The sequence below is a fragment of the Phocoena phocoena genome, chromosome 11 (genome assembly GCF_963924675.1).
Source record: "Phocoena phocoena chromosome 11, mPhoPho1.1, whole genome shotgun sequence".
Classification (NCBI taxonomy): domain Eukaryota; kingdom Metazoa; phylum Chordata; class Mammalia; order Artiodactyla; family Phocoenidae; genus Phocoena; species Phocoena phocoena.
This window is the reverse complement of record NC_089229.1, coordinates 58,966,808-58,989,796: the sequence shown is the minus strand read 5'-3', so window position 1 is coordinate 58,989,796 and position 22,989 is coordinate 58,966,808. Positions and strand designations below refer to the sequence as shown.

Here is a 22,989-nt window from a genome sequence, read left to right as displayed (position 1 = left end):
ATCTGAGCCGTACAGTCACTCCCTTTGCAGCCCTACCCTGCCCCGTGCCTCCCTATTCTTTAGAGGAACCCAAACGTTTTCCCTCCCCCGTTCTTTCAGCAGCTCTTGTTCCTTCTGGGCTAAGTCCTGCTAAACTCGTTTCCCTCACAGCTTGGGAGGGGCCGACTGCAAGTTCCTCTCCTCAGGTGTCTGCCCAGCCCTCTTCCTGCCCCCCCCCCCATGTTGCTTTTTCCTCATCAACCCATTTACCTTCCTCCAAATCCCCCACTTTGGCTTAGGTTAATGTCCAACAGAACCAGTTAGTGACCACCTCCAACGCTAGGCTGCATGTCCCACTTAAAAAACAAACAAACAAAAAACAGAGCAATGCCTGACTAGGAACTTAGTAAAGCTTTGAAATGAAGCTTCAGAAGTTTTATGGGGTCACAGTTTGGCTTCTCTTCCATACTCCACCTTCCTGAGTTCCACCAGAGGCCCAACTCAGAAGATCTCAAAAAGACTCATTTAAAAACTGATTTGCATTCAATACACTGTCATTGCAAATGTTCTAACACTGCCATCCTTCATCCCTGCTCTTCTTTCACCAATTGTGCTTCAGCCCTGCTGGTCTAGTATCCTGTCCATAGCCTTGTTACTAAAGGTAAGAGTGAGCTGAAGCATCTAAAAACTAGAGGGATGTGTTGGTACTGACTGTACTACCTGAGGAGTACTAGTGGGCTAATCAAAGAACCTTTTTGCAAGAAGCAATCCTAAAGTGGCCCCTGTTGACCACCCTACCCTAGGCCCCCCACTATGCCTTCAGACATCCTGCCTCAGCTCTGGGGTTGACGGGAAGTGAAACTCAATTGTCTGCCTAGCAGACCTGCCTGGGACCCAGCCCTGAACCCCGGATGTGTCCCCCACCACCCTGAAGAGGAAGAGGGGAACGAAGAGGCTGGGGAGAACAAAGCTGTTGTTTTTTCCTTTCCCTTTGTTCATTGCGGTTTCTTTCTTTCTGATTTTTATGATGTGGTTGATTAAAGAAATGAGCACCTGGAACTGTAGGCATTAGACGCCTCCTCCTTAGATGTTTCTTGGCCTTTCTTCCTCCCACCCCCACCAATAACTGACTGGGGTATGATGGAGCACAGATCCGAAAGAAGATGCAAGCCTAGAGTATGACCGATTCCAACTTATTGCTTATTAGAGAGATCACCTCATGCCCCACTTTGAAGTCTCAAAAAATGTCTTAAAAGGAGCATCTTTAACTTCATGTAGGAACATAGCTGAGGATGACAGAGTGAAAAAACACAGGTCGTACATAGGGTGGTAGCACTGCAAGTGTTATTTGCAAGGAAAGCTGAGTGCCTTAAGGATTGGTATCATTCCAGGATTTCTAGATGAGGGGCTCAGGGGCAGAAAACTGATTGGAAGAGGAACCTGTTCTTACTTATATTGTATGTTTGTTTAGGATGGCTTATACACATACCCACACAACCAAGCCACTGTTTGGTGCAGTCCTTAAGCTGGGCTATCTACGTCTTTGGCTGTCCTGCAGAACAAAGTACAGGACTTGGTGTGTAATAAACCTTCAAAAGTGCTTGGGGCTTCCCTGGTGGCACAGTGGTTAAAAATCCGCCTGCCAATGCAGGGGACACGGGTTCAAGCCCTGGTCCAGGAAGATCCCACATGCCGCAGAGCAACTAAGCCCGAGAGCCACAACTACTGAGCGCACGTGCTACAACTGAGCCCGCATGCCACAACTACTGAAGCCCACATGCCTAGAGCCTGGCTCCGCAACAAGAGAAGCCCCGGCTCGCCACAACTAGAGGAAACCCACACACAGCAACCAAGACCCAATGCAGCCAAAAATAAATTTAAAAATTTTTTTAATTCAAAAAAAAAGTGCTTATGATTTAATGACTGAGGAGGTCATGTAGGAAGGGGAGATGAAGGATGGGGAGTGTCCTTGTCTTTTTAAGATTAGAGGGGAGACAGGAGCAGAGAAACAGGTCCTCTCCAACCGCTGCCTCATATCTCCAGTTCAGATGCAACAACGATACTCCAAACCCTATTACTCAGCAGCTGTATTTCTGATAAAAATGGAGGATTCTCTTCCAACAAGTCTCAGAACAGTCAAGAACTGCTTAGACCCCTCTGTTTCCACTAGAGGGCCTCGTGTATTCATTCCTTCTCCTCTCCAACCTCCACCAAAAGTATGTATATATTACATTTGTGTTTGTATGTGTGTACACGTACAATATACACACAACACCCACATACACCCTTCCAATCAGAGCTCTCCCTCCCCCTCTCCACCACCAGGTGTATGAGGGAAGATTCCAGGAACTCAAGCCTTTGTTACTGTGCCCTACTTCAATGAAGGGTAGGAGGGGGTTAGACAGAGTTGGGGCGGGGCCAGGGAGCAGGATGCCTGGGTCTTCAGTTCCTACCAGTAAGTCCCTAGGCCTCAGTCTCTCTCCCTTACTCTACCAGCCTCGCCACCATCCATGCTGCCCCAAGAGCCTTAACTACAAACAGATTCCAGACAGGAGAAGCTGAAAGGATCTCCTTTCACCCCGACTGTTGGCCAGGGCCTTCCACAGCGCCTGCCAAGGCCAGCAGGTAAAGTGGGAGGGTTAGGGCATGGAGAAAGGGTGGATTCAGACCAGAATGCTCTTTTTTTTTTTTTTTGCAGTACGCGGGCCTCTCACTGTTGCGGCCTCTTCCGTTGCGGAGCACAGGCTCCGGACGCGCAGGCTCAGCGGCCATGGCTCACGGGCCCAGCCGCTCCGCGGCATGCGGGATCCTCCCGTACCGGGTCACGAACACCGCGTCCCCTGCATCGGCAGGCGGACCCTCAACCACTGCGCCACCAGGGAAGCCCCCAGACCAGAATGCTCTTTGCACCTGAATCACAACCCCAGACTTAAGGGAAGAATCTGAGTCTTGAGAGAAGGAGGTGTCCTTAGCCTGGGGAAAACAAATCTGAGGCACCTGGGGTTTGGGTTTAACGGAGGTGAGGAACCTGGAGGCAAACATGGGCAGATTCTCTCAAGTAGTGTCAAGCAGTGTGGAGCCCATGGTGGCAGGGAGGTGTCTTGTCTTAGGGTGTGCAGTCTGGAACTCTGGCCTTGCTCCTGCGGAGCCTCCTGAGTGTGAATTCAATCCATGGTGGATGGATGGAAAGGAGCTGGGAAGTCCCCTGGTGGCAGCAGTTAGGAGAGGGTGAGAAGTTGGCTGGGTGGGCAACAGCCAAGCTGTCTCATCAGCGGCCCCGCCCCCTACCTTGGCCTCCCAGGGTTGGGATGCGGGGAGAGGCTGTGAGTGATCGGAAAGACAGATACAGAGCTGTTACCGGGGCGGGAAGATGAGCTGCGCAGGAATGTGGAGAAAGTGGCACAGACCAGAGCCCTGGAGATAATCGGGGGAGGGAGGAATCGGGTCTGGTGAACTAGAAGTTTCCAGAGTTAGGGGCGCCCGGCGCCGGGCGCGGGCGCCGGCGGGCGGGCCTTCTGGGGTGGGGGGCGGGCAGCTGTGTCGTCAGGAGCGGGGCGGCCCCGCGGCGGCCGCGTCTGCCTGGCCCGTCCCCTCCAGCCCAGCTCGGGCTCCAGCTCCCGCGCCGGCGCTCCAGCTCCGACCGCGCGCCCTCCGCAGGCAAGGTAGAGACCCCCGCGAGCCCCCTGCCGCCTCCCGCCCTCCCGCACCGGAGCAGGCCGGGGCGGGGGCCGCGGGAGGGACGCCCCACGGGCTAGGGTAGGGCTGCTGGGCCGAGAAGGAGGAAGCGTGACAGCTGGAGCGGGTAGCTAGAAGCGTTTGCGCCAGGAGCGGGGGGCAGCGGGAGGGCTGGCCCAGAACCCCGTAAGCAGTGTTTCCCGCAGACCTTGCCCTCCATCTGTCCCGATGATTCGGACAGATGCTGAAGCTGGCTCCTGGGGACCCGAGTTGGAGGAAAGTCCATTTTGGAACCTGCACAGCGCTGCACGGGTGGAGAAGGGTTCTTGTTTGGCCTCCTGGTCCCCAACTTCCCACCCCTCTCCTTTCCACACCTGTCACCGGGAAGTTTCTGAAACTACCTGGGTCTGAATCCTACTTTTCACCTTTCAGTGGGGGAAATGAGCTTTACTGAGGAAGAAATGCAAATATTGCTGGGCATCTCCTCAACCTCTTAACCGTATGAGCCCACATCCCCCAAGCGTGCCAACATCGTAACTTCCTCCTGTACTGCACAATGACACCCACCCACACACACACAAACACCACCCCCTCAATCAGGCAACACTACCATCTGCGATGTTTGTGGAGGCTTAACAAATATTAAGGCTTCAAGCCAAATGATTCCCTCTCAGGGGCCACTGACTGGTAGCAGGGATGGGCAGGAAGGAAGAGACCCTCCCTCAGTCTTCAGAAACAGGAGGAGGATGTAAGCCCTGGTGTGGTTAAGGGATTCAGAAGTCCAGGTAATCAGGTCTGGGCCCTCAAAAGGGAGTGCCTGCCCCTTGGGGATCCTTGCTGGGTCAGCCTGAGTGTTCTGGGGGCATAGCTGATTCTTGGGTAATGGTAAACTACATGACTTGGAATGTGAGCAATGAGTGTTGATGTGAAAAAGGAAACTTTAAATGTTAGCACTGGCTTTGGAAATCATAGTTATCTCTCAGTTACCAGCAATTTTAGTATTTAATGTTTAAAATAAGATCTAGAAGACCAGAGACACTAAGATTTAATGGAATGGACTAAGGACACTATGTCTAGAGTCTGGGTGTGACCCTGAGAGAGTGGCTCTCTCTCTGGGCCTCAGTTTCTTCCTCTGTAAAATAAGACAGTTTGTGCCTCCCAGCTCTGAGGACGTTCTAGGATTCTCTGCCTCCAAGTCAACTTCTTACTTTCTCACCCCAAGTTGGTAGGGGCAGGCAGGGAAACCAGAGGAGGGAGGGGAAGGGTGAGTCACAAATAGCTGGCGGTTGGGCAGCAGACCCCACCCTCCCAGCCCTAGCCTCGGTCTGGACTAGCCTAGGTTACAGCCTCAGGGCTGGGATGGAGCAGGACAAAATTGGACTTGTTCCAGATCTTTAAGGCCCTGCACAACTGAAAAAATCCCAGGAGCCTTTATGTCCAAGGTCCCAGCCCAGGGGTGTCCTTGGACCCTGATAGTCTAGTTTCTATAGCCACGTCCTCACCCTACCAGAGGCAAAATGCAGGATCCTGATATTACATGCCTGTGCCTGAGACATGACACAAGTGGGAAGGTATACAACTTGGGGTTCACTGCTGCTGGGAGTCCCTAGAATTTATGCCATCCTGGGTCCAAGGCATCATTTTTCCTAATCTCCAGATATGTTTCTCTAGGTACCACCCTTGTATAATAATAATAATAATAATAATAGCTAATGTTTCCTGAGTTCTTTCTCTGTGCCATGCAGTTTGCTAAGTATATTGCATGTATTACCTTATTTAACCCCCCCATGGTGACTGATTTCTCCAGGTAACCATTTTACTGATAAGAAAACAGGTTCAAGGAGATGAAATAACTCGCCCAAGAGCTAGAATTCTTTTTTTCTTTTTTTTGGCCATGCTGCGTGGCATGTGGAATCTTAGTTCCCTGACCAGTGATCGAACCCACACCCCTTGCATTGGAAGCGCGGAGTCTTAACCACTGGAATGCCAGGGAAGTCCCAAGAGCTAGAATTCTAATCCAAGCCTATCTAATTCAAAAGTCCATTCTTTTAACTTCTACTATATACTACATGTAAGACCGGGGGGCTTGTGAAAAGACAGGCAAGAGAGAAGTATTCTGTCTTCTCTCCTGTTTGTCTCTTGTTTGCTCTCTCCCTGTCACTTTCTCTCTCAGATTCCATTTCCTAGAACCTTGGAGCCATCTAAGAATCCCCAGGGGTAATCAGAGAGGCTAATCAAGCCTTACAGACCCCATTAGCCATAAGACTATTATGTATTCATTAGATCTGTTGGCAGGAGAAGTTAGATTATAGTCATTGAAAGGACCAGATGGGTGGAGTCCTTTCTCCATAATATTAGTGTCTCAGAACCCCCTTCTAAGTGTTCCCAGAGAGCCCCCAGAACAGGAATGCTATACATGGAGGTGAGTGGCAGAGATGTCCCAAGGGCAGAGGTTACAGAGAAGTTTCTTGCACCATCAGAAAAAAAATTCTAGTAGACCCTAACTGCCTCCTTAAGCCTGCCCCAACCACCCTAAATAAGTGGGCAGAGGGGAGACAGAAGGTCAGGGCCTTGGATGGAGTACCACAATAAGTGCTTTTTAGCATCATTCATTCATTTAACAAATATTAATTTAGCACCTACTATATGTGCCCCACATTGTCTCATGTTCCCCTCACTGTCCAGATGGATACTCTAGCATCCCATTTAACCGCGTTTGGATTAAGAGTCCCCATATATGACTCCCTAGCTTTATACAACTATTTGTACAACCAATATGGAACACTTATAACATGATGGGCATTAGGTATTGGGGATACAGTGGTGAATAAGACTGATAAGTTCCTGCCCTGTGGAACTTACATTTTGGTAGGAAAAGACAAACAGTAAACAAAGAAGCAAATAAATGGGCAAGATAATCTCCAGTTGTGATAAATTCTATGAAGGAAACAAAGGAGGGTGCTACGCAAAGGAGGGGGGCTACCTTAGGACAGAATGATCAGGGAAGGTCTCTTGGAGGAGCTGACATTTCAGCTTAGGCAAGAAGTCAGCTCTGCCAAGAGTGGGGAAGGGTGGTCCAGGCCGACAGAGCAGTAAGTCTCATGGCCCTGAGCAGGGAAAAACTTGGCATGCTTGAGGAACAGAAAGGAGGGCAGTGAGACTAGAAGGCAGTGTGTGAAGGGGAGAGTGGAACAAGAGGAGGACAGAGAGGCGGTGGGGGAGGGGGTTGCACCACGAAGTTCTTGGGTTGGAGCCTTGGCTCCTCCACTTGTCACCTGCCTTGGGAAGTCCCAACCTCTCTGAGCTCCCGTTTCTTCATCTGTAGAATGGCTATACCAATAATTCCCTATCTCATAGAATGTGATTTTACTTGTTAATACAATAACTACCATTCCTTGTAGGCCCTCTATATGCCAAGTGTTATACTAGGTACTTTCCATACATTATTTGACTTAATCCTCACAACTATGAAAGATAGGTATCATTCTGCCATTTTATAGCGGTACTTTGCCCAAGTCACACAGTGGTAACACAGCTAAGAATGGAACCCAGCTATGACTAACCCCAGTTTTGTTTGACTCCAAAGTGGTGTTGTACTATGCTAATGTAAGATATTGTTATTGCTGTTACTGAATCCGCAAGGCAAGTTGCCCTCTGCAGCTTGGCCCCTGGGTCAGCGGTCAGCATGATCCACGTGATGGCTCCTCCTTGGTCCCTGGGTCCCATAGCTGAAAGTTGGGGCTCCCTAAACACTGCTAACCTAGCAGGGTGGAAGGAAGACTCCCGCACTCAGCACAACCCTCCTGGAGCTGAGAAGCCCGGCAGATGCTCAGAGCCTTCTTCCCCTACCTTCTCCCCAATCTCTCGTGCCTGGGTCCCGCCCTTCCCCAGTGGAGCGCTGCGGGACGCAGACGAGGCGGGGCCGGGGCTGGGGACCCGGCTAGAGCCGGTTCTGTGTCGCGCGCGTCAGGAGCGCTAGAGGTCGTTGCGGGGCGTGGGTGTCTCTGGGAGTGGTAGCTGAGCGGAGCTGGGGACCGGGGCTGGAGGCGGAGCAAGATGGGGTAGTGGCCCGGGATGCGTGCCGCCATCTCAGTGAGAACCGCCGGAGGGCCGGGTCTGCGGGATGCGAAGGGAGATGGGACAGAGCTTAGGCCCGGCAGAGACTACAGAGATTGGGGGTGGAGGGAGAAAAGGTAGGAGCAGGCGAGGGACACACTCCCAGAGACGTGTATAGCCTGGGAAAGAGGGGTGGGGGGGCAGGGAGGTGAGGGATGGTCAGAGATGAATCAAGACAGGCTGGGGAAGAAATCAGAGAGCTGGAGAAGGATACAGAAACGTTGGAGAGAAAGTCAGGGATGAGTCAGAGAAACAGAGACAGCGGACAGACACTGTCAGGGAGAGATAGAGACACACAGGAGAGGAACACAGGGAAAGGAAGAGACTTAGGGAGGGACTCAGAGACAAGAAAAGAACAGAAATAGTAGTAGGAGTGGAAAATGAACAGAGTATACAGAAGCAAAGAGACCCAGACAGCTGACCAGTCCTGCCACATGTTCTTGTCATCTTCCTCCAGAGCTACCCTTGGAAGCAGAGTTCCAGGAGCCAGAAGTACTACTACCAAGCTGTCTTCGTGTCCATCCTTAAGAAAAAAAGAAAGATGGCCAAGGAGAGGGGCCTAATAAGCCCCAGTGATTTTGCCCAGCTGCAAAAATACATGGAATGTGAGTCTTCCTCTCAGTCATTCAGTCCTGGGGACCTTACCCTTAGACAATACCTCCTCCTCGTCATTCCCCCAAGTTCCCCCTCTTTTCTCCAGTGGCCTTGAGACGGGATGCTCCTGAGATATGCCTGGCTGGGAGCAAGAGGCGAGGGAAATAGGAAGATGCCCGTGGTCTTAGCTCTCTACCCACCTTCTCTGAATCTTGACTGCCTGCACCACATCTCAGAGAAGAGAGATAAAGAGGGCAACCACCTTGGAGGACATGAAATGTTTTTCTCTCTGTACTTCTGTGTTTCTTCTTGGAATTTCTTTTTCATCTCACTGGAATCTTCTTTCCCGTTGGATGTCTGGGTGGGACTGTGGCAGAGGGCAGGGAGAGCTGAACCAAACTCATGCTCTCTTCACTCTCTTCACATCCTAGACTCCACCAGAAAGGTCAGTGATGTCCTAAAGCTCTTTGAGGATGGTGAAATGGCTGAATATCTCCAAGGAGATGTGAGTGGCAGCTGGGAAATCCTCTGCTTCACCAACTCCTCCCACCTTTGTTTTTGCTACTCCATCGGGATGCCCAACTTCCAGGGATTATTCTGGGCCCAACCCTTGCTATCCTCTCTCCCCAGCATCCATTGTTACTGCAACTATTGCTTTAGGACAAAACAAGAGATTCTAGTAACTCAGGACTCAGCCCAATAAACCATACTCCTGCCTTGGGTGCTTCTCAGCTCTGCACTTATTGTCACTGTCCCCACCACTCCCAATTCAGTCCCCAACTCCCATCCTGCAGATCTCCCCAGGGTAATGCTTGCTCTCATCATAGGCCATTGGGTACGAAGGATTCCAGCAATTCCTGAAAATCTATCTGGAAGTGGATAATGTTCCCAGTCCCCTAAGCCTGGCACTGTTTCAATCCTTCCAGACTAGTTACTGCTTAGAAGAGACTGTAAAAGAAGGTATGGTCACGTAGGTGGGACTGCGCTGGGCCTCCTGAGGAAAAGTGACATTAAGTGTGGGTTTTGGGGTGAGAGTGGAATTGAGTCACATGTTGGGGGCAGGGTGGTGGGAGGGAGAGGTAGAGGGTAGCCAGGCTTGCCTAGGAGCCAGAGGGAGGAAAGTTAAAGGGAAGAGTTGGAACAAAGGAAAAGAGAAGAGCCACACTGGAGGGAGCCCCAACCTCAGATCTGCTGTACTTTCTGTAACCAGATGTGGTGTGTCTCAGTGATGTCTCCTGCTACTTTTCCCTTCTGGAGGGTGGCCGGCCAGAAGACAAGCTAGAGTGTGAGTTACCATTCTGGACTGGGAGAGGGAAGGAAAGGTGAAGGGAGAGAGGGTATTCCCCAGCCTTCCTTCCCTCATTTTTTCAGGATTCCTAAAGGCTGACAGGCCAGACAAAGGTGGGGCCAGAGAATGGACCCATTTCCTCTGTTTCCCCAGACTCCTTATACCTAACGCCATCCACCATAGTCACCCTAGTTCCCACGTCTTGTATATTTTCATGTGGAGGACCCGGGATGGGATGTGGGAGGTGTGTGCTGTCTCACCTATCAGGTTCACCAAGGGTGGAATCCAGACCTGTTTCCCCTCCGATTTTGTCTCCCATCTCAGTCCCAGCCCCAAGTCCTGGGCTCTTCATCCAAAAAGTCTCTCCTTATCTCTTTGTTTCCCCTGTATTCTGTTATGAATTCTTTGGGTATCCCTCACAAACTGACCCTGGCCCCCTAAAACACCCCACAGTCACCTTCAAGCTGTACGACACGGACAGAAATGGGATCCTGGACAGCTCAGTGAGTTGGGGGACCTGTATGCTGTGCAAGGGAATACGTGTTCATTTGTCTGTGCCCCCCGTCACAACTCTTCCAGGATCTTAAGAAGCAGAGGAAGCTAGAGGGAGAAGCTGAGTCCTCTAGGACTAAATCTGGGAGTAGGTCCCAAGCTCTTGACCCCTAAAAGAGGATGCTGGAGGCACGACTTGGGGGCTCCCTTGCAAACACAGACACATAGACATTCATTTACTTGGCAGAGACACCTGAGAATGAGAGGGGGTCTGTGGGTGGAACTCAGGAACCCTGATTTCTAGAGGAGGGTTTGGATGGTGGTAGTGAGGCAGGATATGGCTGTGGCTCTTACCCTCTCGGCCCTCAGGAAGTGGACAAAATCATCATACAGATGATGCGAGTGGCTGAATACCTGGATTGGGAGGTGTCTGAGCTGAGGCCGGTAAGGCAATTCTTCCTGCATGTCCCTTGTTGTACCTGCTCCCTAGTGAGACCTTTATCTACCTCCCCCCATCTCTGACAGGCAGCCTGGTGCCCTTGGCTAGGATGGCTAGGCTGGCTGTCCTAGGGGACAGTGGAGAAGTGTCAGATCTGAGGGGTTACTCACACCAGAAGTCCACCTCCCCACATTCTCTGCTCAGATTCTCCAGGAGATGATGAAAGAGATTGACTATGATGGCAGTGGCTCTGTCTCCCTAGCTGAGTGGCTCCGGGCTGGGGCCACCACCGTGCCACTGCTAGTGCTACTGGGTCTGGAGATGGTGAGTGAGAGAGACTTGTGAGGATGGGCAAAACAGTTGCCTTGGGTTGTACTTGCCAGAGGTTGGCACTCTAAGGGCTTAGACATTCCCCATCATCTGCTGTACCCTCCCAGACCCTAAAGGACAATGGGCAGCACATGTGGAGACCCAAGAGGTTCCCCCGACCAGTCTACTGCAACCTGTGCGAGTCGAGCATTGGTCTTGGCAAACAGGGGCTGAGCTGTAACCGTGAGTGTAACCTGGGAGTGTGGGAACCGGGGGGGCAGCCCAGCTATCTGTGGGAACACAGCACTGAACTTAGAGAGACCTGGCTTTGAATCCTGGGCTCTGCCAGTGACTGGTTATGTGACCTTGGGAAAGCCACATAACTTCTTTAAGTCTTAGTTTCTTCAACTGAGAATGAGGTGATTGTGAGCTTTAAATAAGTTGACGCAAGAAGAGTGCTCCATGTACTGCATGTGCGTACTGTTACGTCTGCAATAGAAATTAGCTATTATTGTTGTTGCTGTTATTGTTGCTGTTGTATCTGGGCCTCCTTTACATCATCCAGCTCAGTTCCTGACACATGAATGGAGTGGGGTTGGGCATGCAGTAGCAATTGCTCTTCTGGGGGAAGAGTGAGCAAAAGGCACAGGTCTTGGAGGTGAGCCCCCAGCCCAAACGTGAGTTCTGTACTACACCCTCACAGCAAGGGGTTATATGCCATGTTTCAGTGAGTGATGCTGTCTCACCTCCAGGTAAGGAAGAAATAGGGGGAGGGGCTGCAGCTAAGCCTCTGACCTTCTTCACTCTTGCCCAGTCTGTAAATACGTCGTTCACGACCAGTGTGCCATGAAGGCCCAGCCCTGCGAAGTCAGCACCTATGCCAAGTCTCGGAAGGACATTGGTGTGAGTGACCCCACGCCCACCGGATCACCACCCCCGTCCTGGCCCTGGTCCTGGCTCTTGGCCCATTGCTGCCCTCAGGCCTTCCCCGAGTCCCTGCTCAGACCCTCTCAGACAAGAGTTTGCCTTTCTCCCCAAGGTCCAATCACATGTGTGGGTGCGAGGAGGCTGTGAATCTGGACGCTGCGACCGCTGTCAGAAAAAGATCCGGATCTACCACAGTCTGGTTGGGCTGCATTGTGTGTGGTGCCACCTAGAGGTCAGTCCGGGAGCTATCCCTCCAGCCTTGCTTTGGGCCCCTCCCTAAGCTGCCCTCTCCGGCGGCCCCCTCGCGCACATCTCCCTTACAGCCTTGGTTGCCCTACTCCCAAGGGCTCTCTTTCGGTGGCAGACCCCAAGCTGAGAGGTGACGGGGTTCCCTCCACAATCTCTCCGTGCCTGCCTTGTCTTTCAGATCCATGACGACTGCCTGCCAGCCATGGGCCATGAGTGTGACTGTGGGCTGCTCCGCGATCACATCCTGCGTCCGTCTTCCATCTATCCCAGCGTCCTTGTGAGATCCCTGGACAGCGGCTGGGAGGGGACAGGAATGCTTCCCCAATTCAAACACGCACACAATGCCATTTAGAGCAGAGAGCCTATATTTTTGGATTCAAGTCAGACTCTCATCTGTTTATGGATTCACACAATCCAGTTTTCCTTCCTTCTGCCTCCTTCCCTTCCTAGGCCTCTGGACAGGAGCGTAAAATTAGCAAAACAAACCAGAAGACCGTGGATGATTTAAATTTGAGCACCTCTGAGGCACTGCGGGTACAGGGCTGAGAGGCTTGGGCTTCATGGTGGGGACCTCATGGGAGGGAATGAAGTGGGGAACCTGGGGACTGGTTCCTGCTCCCTGGGGGAGGAGAAAGCCACCTGGGGGGAATGCCAGCCCTCTGCTCCTGTCTCCGGGACCCATCTTAACTCTGACAAAATCCTGCTTTCCTTATCCTTGTTTTCTTCCCTCAATGCAGATTGACCCTGTTTCTAACACCCACCCACTTCTGGTCTTTGTCAACCCCAAGAGTGGTGGGAAGCAAGGGGAGAGGTGAGAAGAGCTCTACTAGGTCTTGTAAAGTAGAGAGGGAAGATGGACAGAGGTTGGGTATCTGTGTGTATGCAGGGGACATACCTTGAGGACATCAAGAGAGTGGAGTACAGGGACTTCCCTGGCGGTCCAATGGTTAGGACTCCATGCTTCCACTGCAGGGGGCGGGGGTTCCATCCCTGGTGGGGAAACTAAGATCCTGCATGCTGCGCGGCACGGCCAAAAAAAAAAAGAGAGAGAGAGAGAGAGAGAGTGGAGTACAGAATATCCATGCCATGCCCTGCCATGAGCTTTCCTTTTTCCCCACACAGGGTGCTTTGGAAATTCCAGTATCTACTAAACCCTCGACAGGTGTTCAACCTCCTAAAGGATGGTCCTGAGCCAGGGTGAGTATAGGTTAGGGGCTGTATCGCAGGGTTTGTGTGTGTCTGCCTATCTGTGTGTGTTGGAAGAGAGCAGGAAAGAGTGCCTGTTGGGAGGGGAGGGCCAGGGGAGGCCCAAGAAACCAGACTTCAGAATGCTGCTTTTGCTGGGTATCCCTACCTCTGAATTCTCCAGCTCATCTCTGTTCTGCTCTCAAAGAATGGAGATACCAATCTCTCCCTCACCACTAAGGAGTGGCTATAAGATTTCCCCATTGTACTTTTTCTCTACCCTTGACAAAGGGGAAGGGTGTTGTAAGGAACGAGAGACAAGAAGTACTTACTCTGCCTGTCCAAGAGTTGGGTAGCCTCAGTCCAGTTATCCTTCGTCATCTTCTCTCTCACCTTTTGTCTCAGGCTCCGATTCTTCAGAGATGTTCCTGATTACCGGGTTTTGGTGTGTGGAGGAGATGGCACAGTAGGCTGGATTCTAGAGACCATTGGTCAGTGCAGGGAGCGGCTCCGGGCTGGGCCCAGGGGCAGTGGCCTTCCAGAGCTAACTCCCTTCATCCATCTCCTTACCTGCCTCCACAGACAAAGCCAACTTGCCTTTTGTGCCTCCTGTTGCTGTGTTGCCCCTGGGCACTGGAAATGATCTGGCTCGTTGCCTAAGATGGGGAGGAGGTAAGTGGTTAGAAATTGTTTTCCTGGGGAATGGGGGAGTTGGGTAGGTAGGGAAAGGCACACAGAGAAGACATTTAGGCATCTGGTGAAGAAAAAGCCTTGGTGGAAAAGAGAGGCACAGATGGCGGGGGGGGGGGGGGTCCCAAAGTGGATTGTCCCAAAGGAAGAGAGCTCTGGAAGAAGCAAAGACCTGAAGGGTCAAGGATGACAGTCTGAACCTAGAAGGGCCAAGGGTGACAGTCCTCTTCCCTATAAACCTAAAAATATCCTTCTGTTTCTCCCAAGTCTTAGGGCTCAGAATCAAAGAATATGGGGGTAGAGAGGACAATGTGGGAATAAGGAAGGTTGTATAAGAGCTAAGCCAGATGCTGAGTGATGGAGCTAGCAGGGAGCTTGGCCATGATTCATTCATTTATCCAACCAATTACAGTTGACCCTTGAACAGCATGGTCTTGAACTGCGCCGGTTCACTTATTGAGGATATTTTTCAGTAGTAAATACTATAGGACTACACAGTCCATGGTTGGTTGAATCCGCAGATGTGGAGAAACAGTGGATACGGAGGGCCAACTATAAGTTATACACAGATTAACCCCCATGTTATTCAAGGGTCAGCTGTAATCAGGGGTCATTCATTCATTCATAATTTTTCCCATGTCTATTGCAACAGTCTCCTAGCTGCTCTCCCATTTCTAGTCTCTTTTTCCCTTCAAAGAGAAAGTTTGAGAGATGTAATTGGTAGATAAAGAGGTCAGTGTGGGGCAGATTGAAATTGTCCTGGAATTGAGGAAGTTGTCTTGGAACTGAGGCTCTTGGATTCAGAGTCCAGCTCTGAGATCTTACAGGAGATTATGGAATAGGAGGCTGCTAAGGAGAGTAGAAAGTATTCTAGGTGGAAGAAGTTGTGTAAGGCCAGAGGAGTCACCAAACAACATGGTGGTGCATTTTGGAAAGCGAGTTGTTCATTGTGACTGGGACATAGGGTGCACAGTGGGCAATGAGAAGAGGGAGGACTGAATTGAGCAGGGTCCAGAAAATGGAGGGTCATGAATGCTGTAGTGAGGAGTTTTTAACTTCATCCTGCCAGAGTTTGAAAACTGACAGCCCACAGAAATGATGTGTAATGTTTTGTATTGTTTGTCTTGCAGTGTTTTGAATTTTTTTGACCTTGGTTATTTCTAAGAAGTGGGTCATGTATCCTTCAATTCACCACAATCCTCTTACCTCCCTTCCAGTCATTCACTTTACGTTTCTAGCCTCTGAGGCATTTGAATGTGCAATCCCTGAACCATGGGGAGCTCTGGAACTCATGAAAGATGTAACTAAAAGAAAAAATAGGTGTGTGTGTGTGTGTGTGTGTGCATATATAATACTTTATATATATAAATTATAGTTTGTATATAATAAAAATTACTTTTTATATTATTCCAGAAAGGAGAAATATCTGTCATAATATAATTTAAATCTTGTATGTAAACATATGACCATTTGCGGGGGAGGCATGCTTAAATCCTCAACATCTGACTTTGTTTTCATTAACAGTATTAGACACTTTGAAATCATGAACTTTGAGTCTTCACTTTTTTTTTTTTTTTTTTTTTTTTGCGGTACGCGGGCCTCTCACTGTTGTGGCCTCTCCCGTTGCGGAGCACAGGCTCCGGACGCGCAGGCTCAGCGGCCATGGCTCACGGGCCCAGCCGCTCCGCGGCATGTGGGATCCTCCCGGACCGGGTCACGAACCCACGTCTCCTGCATCAGCAGGCGGACCCCCAACCACTGCGCCACCAGGGAAGCCCTGAGTCTTCACTTTGTGTTTTGCAAATAAGACTCTCATAGCAGTTTCTGCTAATTCCATCTGAATCATGAAAATAATGATATAAATACAGCACTAATGAAAACTTGTGTTGATATTGAAAAAAATCCTAAGATTCAAAGGGGGACTGATGGAAGGAATACTGCTATGGGAGCTCTGTGGAGGATGGATTGGAAGAAGAAGGCAGGACCTCGATTGCAATAGTCTAGTCAAGAGATGATGAGCACAAAAGCAAAGGCAGCACCAGTGGAGTCATGGGGTAGAAGCCACAATACTTGGTAACTAATGGATTGTGGAGGAAGAGGTAAAGACAAGTCTAAGACATTTTCTAGGTTTGTGGACTGAGCAAATGGGGATACCATTTATTAAAATAGGGAACATAGGGCTTCCCTGGTGGCGCAGTGGTTAAGAATCTGCCTGCCAATGCAGGGGACACAGGTTCGATCCCTGGTCCGGGAAGATCCCACATGCTGCAGAGCAACTAAGCCGGTTCACCACAACTACAGAGCCTGCGCTCTAGAGCCCGTGAGACACAACTACTGAGCCCACGTGTCACAACTACTAAAGCCTGCGGGCCTAGAGCCCATGCTCCACAACAAGAGAAGCCACCGCAATAAGAAGCCGATACACTGCAACGAAGAGTAGCTCTCGCTCGCCACAACTAGAGAAAGCCCGCACGCAGCAAAGAAGACCCAACTCAGCCAAAAATAAATTAAATAAATAATTTTTTAAAAAAAATAGGGAATATAGGAGGAGGACCAGTTTAAGGAAGAAATATAGATTTGGTTTTGGATGTATTGAGTTAAGGTATTAGTGGAGCACCTAGGTGGAGATGTGTGGTGGGTAGTCAGAAATTGATGTTAGGAATTTAGGAGAGAAGTCAGGGCTGAAGGTATGTGTTTGAGAGTCAACTTCTAGGAGGTAATTGACATTCTCAGAGTAGATGAGTTACCCAGGGAAAGAGGTAAGAAGAGAAAGTGGATAAGGACAGCCAGATCCTGGTAAACACCCTATTTAAGGGTTGAACAGAAGAAGATGAATTATTAAAGGAGTCTGTATTAGTGTCCTCTTGCTGCTGTAACAAATCACCATGGTGCCTTAAAACAACACGAATGTATTATCTTAACAGTTCTTGAGGGCACAAATCCAAAATCATTTCCACTGCGCTAAAATCAAGATGTTGGCAGGGCTGTATTTTTTCTAGAGGCTCTAGGGGAGAATCCCTTGCCTTGTCTTTTCCAGTTACTGCAGGCTGCCTATATTCCTTGGCTTATATCCCCCGCTTCCAACAGCAATGTTATCCTTCCAAGCTCTGCTGCCGTTGTCAAATCTCCTTCCATGACTCTTCTTTCTTGTAGCCTTCTTTCACTTATTAGGAGCCCTGTGATTACATAGGGCCCAGCCAGATAATCCAGGATAATCTCATCTTAAAATACTTAATCACATCTGCCAAGTCTCTTTCGCCATTTAAGGCAACATATGCACAGATTCTGGAGATTAGGTTGTGCACACCTCTGAAAGGCCGTTGTTTTGCTTACCACAGAGACTAAGAAAAAACAGAACAGGTCCTCTGTAACTTTAGTGGTATTTTAGAGGCTGAGTGAGGAGTTTCATGTGTTAAAATGAGAGCTAGGGCTTCCCTGGTGGCGCAGTGGTTAAGAGTCCGCCTGCCAATGCAGGGGACGCGGGTTCGTGCCCCGGTCCGGGAAGGTCCCACGTGCCGCGGAGCGGCTGGGCCCGTGAGCCATGGCCGCTGAGCCTGCGCGTCCGGAGCCTGTCCTCCGCAACGGGAGAGGCCACAACAGTGAGAGGCCCGCGTACCGGGAAAAAAAAAAAAAAAAAAAAAAATGAGAGCTAAAGATATACTATTGGTTTTGGCAGGAATCACTGGCAATCTTTGCCAAAAGAGTTTCAGCAGGGTGGTATGGAGAAAGGCAAATTATAGTGGGTTGAACCATTGATGGAATGTGAGGAAGTGAAGACTTTTTTCTTTTCTTTTCTTTTTTTTGCTGTACCACGCGGAATGTGGGATTTTAGTTCCCCAGCCAGGAATTGAATCCGTGCCCCCTGCAGTGGAAGCGTGGAGTCTTAACCACTGGACCTCCAGGGAATTCCCTAACTAGTCCCATATTGATAGACATTTGGGTAGCATTCAGTTTTTTATTACACACCATACTGCAGTCTATCTCTGCACACAGATGCGAGAATTTCTCTAGAAGAGATTTCTAGGAGTGGAATTGCTGGCTCAGAGTATAAATATTTTACTAGTTATTTTATTTTTAAAAAATTACACAAGTAATGCATCAGTACATTTTCACCGTGGAAGGTTTTAAAAAGTAAAATGTGTGAGTCTTCACATACAGGTTTCCTCTTCCCTACCCCCTCACCAAATTCCACATTCCTCCCCAGAGATAACTGTTTCCTATTTGCACTCATTTTCCTGTTTTCACACACACACATAACTTTTAAACAAACATAAATGGGATCATACTACACACATTGTCCTGGGACTTCTTTTTTCATTGAATATGTCTTGGAGAACTTTCCATGATACTACACAGAGATTTCATTCTGATTTCAGTAGCTGCACATTATTTCATAGCATGGATTTGGCATAATTTATATAACCTTCCCCTCCTGGTGGACATTTAGATTGTTTCCAGTTTTTTCCTGTTTTACAGAGTACCTCAGCAAAAATCCTTATACATCCATCTCTGTGGATTTTTGTTTCTGTAGGAGAAATTCCTGAAAGTGGAATTGCTGTGTCAGAGAATATGTTTTGATAAAATTTGATAACGTTTTGGTAAAAGTTGCCAAATTGTCTTCCAAAAATGAAATACCAATTTATGCTCCAACTAACAGCAAATGAGAGTGCCAGTTTATTAATAATCCCACTAGCGTTTGGCTTTCTCAGTCTCTTCATAGTCTTGTCAATCTGATAGGCACAAAAAGTTAACTAATTTACAATTTTAATTTACAATTCTTTTAACTATCAGTAATATTGAGCATCTTTAATATGAATATTGGCCATTTGTATTTCTTCTGTGATTGGCTTGAGTTATTTGCCATTTTTCTACTGACTTTTTAAAAAATATTTATTTATTTATTTATTTGGCTGCCTCCGGTCTTCATTGCGGCACGTGGGATCTTTCCTCTCAGCGCTCGTTGCAGCGTGCGGACTTCTCTCTAGTTGTAGCCTGCGGGTTCTCTCTCTTGCTGTGGTGCATGGGTTCCAGACCACGTGGACTCTGTAGTTGAGGTGCACGAGTTCAGTAGCTGTGCGCGGGCTTAGTTGCCCCGTGGCATGTGGGATCTTAGTTCCCAGACCAGAGGTTGAACCCGTGTCCCCTGCATTGGAAGGCAGATTCTTTACCACTGGACCACCAGGGAAGTCCCTAATTTTTTTTTTAATGATATTATTGTTTTTTTATTAAATTTATTTATTTGTGGCTGCGTTGGGTCTTTGTTGCTGCACGTGGGCTTTCTCTAGTTGTGGCAAGCAGGGGCCACTCTTCATTGCGGTGCGCGGGCTTCTCATTGCGGTGGCTTCTCTTGTTGCAGAGAACAGACTCTAGGCGCATGGGCTTCAGTAGTTGTGGCACGTGGGCTCAGTAGTTGTGGCTCACAGGCTCTACAGTGCAGGCTCAGTAGTTGTGGTGCACGGGCTTAGTTGCTCCGCGGCATGTGGGGTCTTGCCGAACCAGGGCTCGAAACCATGCCCCCTGCATTGGCAGGCAAATTCTTAACCACTGCGCCACCAGGGAAGTCCCCCTGACTTTTTAAATATAGTGATTTGTAAGCACTTTTTGAATGTTGGAGAAGTTAGTCTGTTATGTGTGCTGCAGATATTTTTTCCCAGGTTGTCTTTTATTTAGGTGTGTGTTTATTTAACTGTACAGAAGTTGTTTGTTTGCTTGGTTAGGTCTTTTTATTTATTTATTTGTCAGAACTATTTCAGTTTATTTTGTGGCAATTTTGAAAATTCCAAATATATTTGCTTTACTTCTGTTTGATTTCAGAAGTTTTTAATTTTCATATAATTGTATTTCTCAGTCTTTTTCTTGTTTGGTTCTGAGTTTTGTACTATGCTTTAGAAAGGCTTTTTCCGCTCGAAGATTATGAAACATCCACTCATGTTTTCTGCTAGTACAAATTCTGCTTACATTTAAATTCTTTGACCCATCTTGAATTTATTTTAGTGTAAGGGGTGACTTCTACATCCAGTACTATTTACTGAATAATCTATCTTTCCCCATTTATTTAAAATGTCATGATATACTAAATTCCCATATATACTTGAGTCTATTTCTGGGCACTCTGTTCTTTACTATTGAACTTTTTATTCCAGGCACTGTGCCAGTTATTGCCCTGTTTTGATACCCTTGCTCTATACTGTGTTCTATCTGGTAGAATGGGGAGAGGAAGCGTCAGAGAAAGAGAGAGATTATTCCCATTCATCACTTATCTTTTTCGGCACTTTTCATTTTCCCGGCTGTTTTCTTTACTCTTCCAAATGAACTTTGGCATTATTGTTAGATGCGCACACACATTGGGAACTTTCACCCTCCATGACAGTGACAGTGTGGAGAAAAGGGTCAGTAAGAGTCTGACCTTAAGATTGGTCCATGGGAGCCATGACTGAACACCCTGCCCTTTCACTGCTTAGGGCTTGGAGGATCTGCAGAACCAGGGCAGAGGAACCCTGGGAATCTGTGGATCTGGGAGCTGAGAGGAGGTCCATTTGGGACCCAGGGTTCAGTGCTAACCTGTCTTCATACCATCCTTAGGGTATGAGGGACAGAATCTGGGGAAGATCCTCAAGGATTTAGAGACGAGTAAGGTGGTACACATGGATCGATGGTCTGTGGAGGTGATACCCCAACAAACTGAAGAAAAGAGTGACCCAGTCCCCTTTCAAATCATCAATAACTACTTCTCCATTGGTGTGGTCAGTGGAGTGGGGCATGGGGGGGACGGGAGGAAGTGGGGGTTAAGCAGGCAGAGGCTGGAGGAGGGCAGAAAAGGAAGGTAGAGGGTAAAGGAGCTGCGACACAGGGAAATCAGAAGTGGACACAGTGGTGTGAGTTGCAAGAAAAGAATGTGGAACGAAAAAAAAAAAAACAGAATGTGGGATGTATCACTCCCAAACTGGAGAGTTAAAGAGAGAGAGGGTTCTGTGCTGATGAATGAGGCAGCCTCTGATCTCATATGCCCTGGACTCCCCAGGATGCCTCTATTGCTCACCGATTTCACATCATGCGGGAGAAGTATCCTGAGAAGTTCAACAGCAGGTGAGGGAGAGGGGGCGGGTGTGGGCATACACAGTAGCAGGGACCACGTGGTGGCCAAGTTTGACTCAGTGCTTAGACGGGCAGTGACACCTCTAGGAAGCCCCTCAACCAAGCTTCCCTGTTCCCCACGGGACTGCAGTTGGGAGGTTGATGCCCTTCCCTGTCACTTAGCCCACCTGTGCCAGCACTGTGTAATTTGTCCCCTCCCTCCTGGGCCTGGTGTGGGGCCGACACAGAATGAAGAACAAGCTATGGTACTTCGAATTTGCCACTTCTGAATCCATCTTCTCAACGTGCAAAAAGCTGGAGGAATCTTTGACAGTTGAGGTGGGTGTGTTGAGAGCCAACCCCACATCCTTTTTAGCCCCTTATATCTTACTTTCTCCCTCCACAGGAGCCCTCAGGAACTTCTCATATTCTTGAACCTATACTTTGACCTCCCTGCTCTCTAATCCCGATTTCCCAAGTTCTTAAGATACACCAGTCCCTACTTCCCTCCACCTCTTGCAAACCTCCAAATCCTAGTCTTCCCAGTGTGTTATCTGGTGGAGGGAGTGGTCACGTCCATCATGATGCCGTGAGGCAAGGATCTGTGCTCTCCTCCCCTCAGATCTGTGGGAAACCACTGGATCTGAGCAACCTGTCCCTAGAAGGCATCGCAGTGCTAAACATCCCGAGCACGCATGGGGGCTCCAACCTCTGGGGTGACACCAAGAGACCGCACAGCGATATCCATGGGATCAACCAGGCCTTAGGTGCTACAGCCAAAGTGATCACCGACCCTGATATCCTGAAAACCTGTGTACCAGGTAAGAGGAGCAGCCTTGGGAGCTGAGTGGGCGGGGGGGACTAAGGAGAAGGTGTGACTCTCTTCAGAGGAACCCTGCTTCTACAAAACCTGTCTCCCTACTTCCCACCCCCCCAGACCTAAGCGACAAGCGGCTGGAAGTAGTAGGGCTGGAGGGTGCAATTGAGATGGGCCAGATCTATACCAAGCTCAAGAATGCTGGACATCGGCTAGCCAAGTGCTCTGAGATCACCTTCCAGTAAGGAAAACTCAAGCTGGGGGCTCTGAGGGAAGGAGTGGGACCAGGAAAGCAGAAGGGTATGGGAATGGTGGGGAGGGACTGTACCAGACCTTCCTCAGTAACAAAGGGTCTCAAGGCCAATCTAAGAACAGAGTTTTGGTACTTGATTGATAAAGAAATTGCCACCAATCTGCCTTGACCTCACACAGCACCACAAAAACCCTCCCCATGCAAATTGATGGAGAACCCTGGATGCAGACACCCTGTACAGTGAGTATTGCCTATGCCCGCCAAAAACTGAACCCCCAGCCTCCGTGGATCCTAAATTTCCATTCCATAGCTTCTCTACTCCCTGCTGAGGCCTCAAGTTCCCCTGTGCACCCTTCCTCCCAAATCCTGATTTCTCAGCCCCTGGCCTTCCTACCATGGCCTCTCTAGCACCCTGGCAACCCACCCTGAACCCTACAGATTTTCCCCCAAATCTCTGCTGCTCCAGCCCCAAGGCACTAGGTCTTATCTCTGAATGCGCCTCCTTCCTTTCCAGATCAAGATTACCCACAGGAACCAGATGCCCATGCTTGTGGGCCCACCCCCCCGCTCCTCCAATTTCTTTGGCTTCTTATGCTGAGGGGGGGACACCTCAGCCTCCAAGCCAGCCTTGAGCCCACCTCCTTGTGCCTGGACTCTACTCCCTAGGCTCTGTACATTGCTGCCAAACACTCCTGCCAGCTCAGGGGAGTGTTCCTTCACCCTCACAGTATTTATTATCCTGCACCATCTCCACTATTCCCCATGCACATGTGCACACACACATCCACACACACATCACAAACAATACATTGAAAGTGCCTCATCTGAATAAAATGACTTTTTTTCCCACTGGGGTATCTGTTAAGTAAGTGGTACACCTCCTTCCTTTATACCTCCACTCC

The 22,989-nt window shown here is 49.2% G+C and overlaps 1 protein-coding gene across 1 annotated transcript; it reads left to right on the top strand.

The window, feature by feature from the left end:
- The first annotated feature begins 3,603 nt into the window (after nucleotides 1-3,603).
- Nucleotides 3,604-22,952, top strand: DGKA (diacylglycerol kinase alpha). Its single transcript, XM_065887317.1, has 24 exons — nucleotides 3,604-3,641; nucleotides 8,228-8,375; nucleotides 8,796-8,869; nucleotides 9,192-9,324; nucleotides 9,575-9,649; nucleotides 10,106-10,155; nucleotides 10,514-10,588; nucleotides 10,788-10,907; nucleotides 11,021-11,135; nucleotides 11,707-11,795; nucleotides 11,932-12,051; nucleotides 12,247-12,345; nucleotides 12,519-12,602; nucleotides 12,806-12,879; nucleotides 13,191-13,265; nucleotides 13,659-13,744; nucleotides 13,836-13,925; nucleotides 20,526-20,686; nucleotides 20,965-21,029; nucleotides 21,266-21,356; nucleotides 21,640-21,838; nucleotides 21,955-22,075; nucleotides 22,267-22,327; nucleotides 22,602-22,952. The coding sequence occupies exons 2-24, from the start codon at nucleotides 8,312-8,314 to the stop codon at nucleotides 22,683-22,685; spliced, it is 2,205 nt and encodes a 734-aa protein (XP_065743389.1). The 5' UTR covers nucleotides 3,604-3,641; nucleotides 8,228-8,311; the 3' UTR covers nucleotides 22,686-22,952.
- The last annotated feature ends 37 nt before the right edge of the window (nucleotides 22,953-22,989 follow it).

Bases quoted from the DNA above. Each gene is read 5' to 3' on its own strand.
- DGKA (XM_065887317.1), top strand. From the start codon at position 8,312: ATGGCCAAGGAGAGGGGCCTAATAAGCCCCAGTGATTTTGCCCAGCTG. The intron at 8,870-9,191 runs GTGAGTGGCAGC...CTCTCATCATAG, and splicing joins CTGAATATCTCCAAGGAGAT to GCCATTGGGTACGAAGGATT. The intron at 12,346-12,518 runs GTGAGATCCCTG...TTCCCTTCCTAG, and splicing joins CCATCTATCCCAGCGTCCTT to GCCTCTGGACAGGAGCGTAA.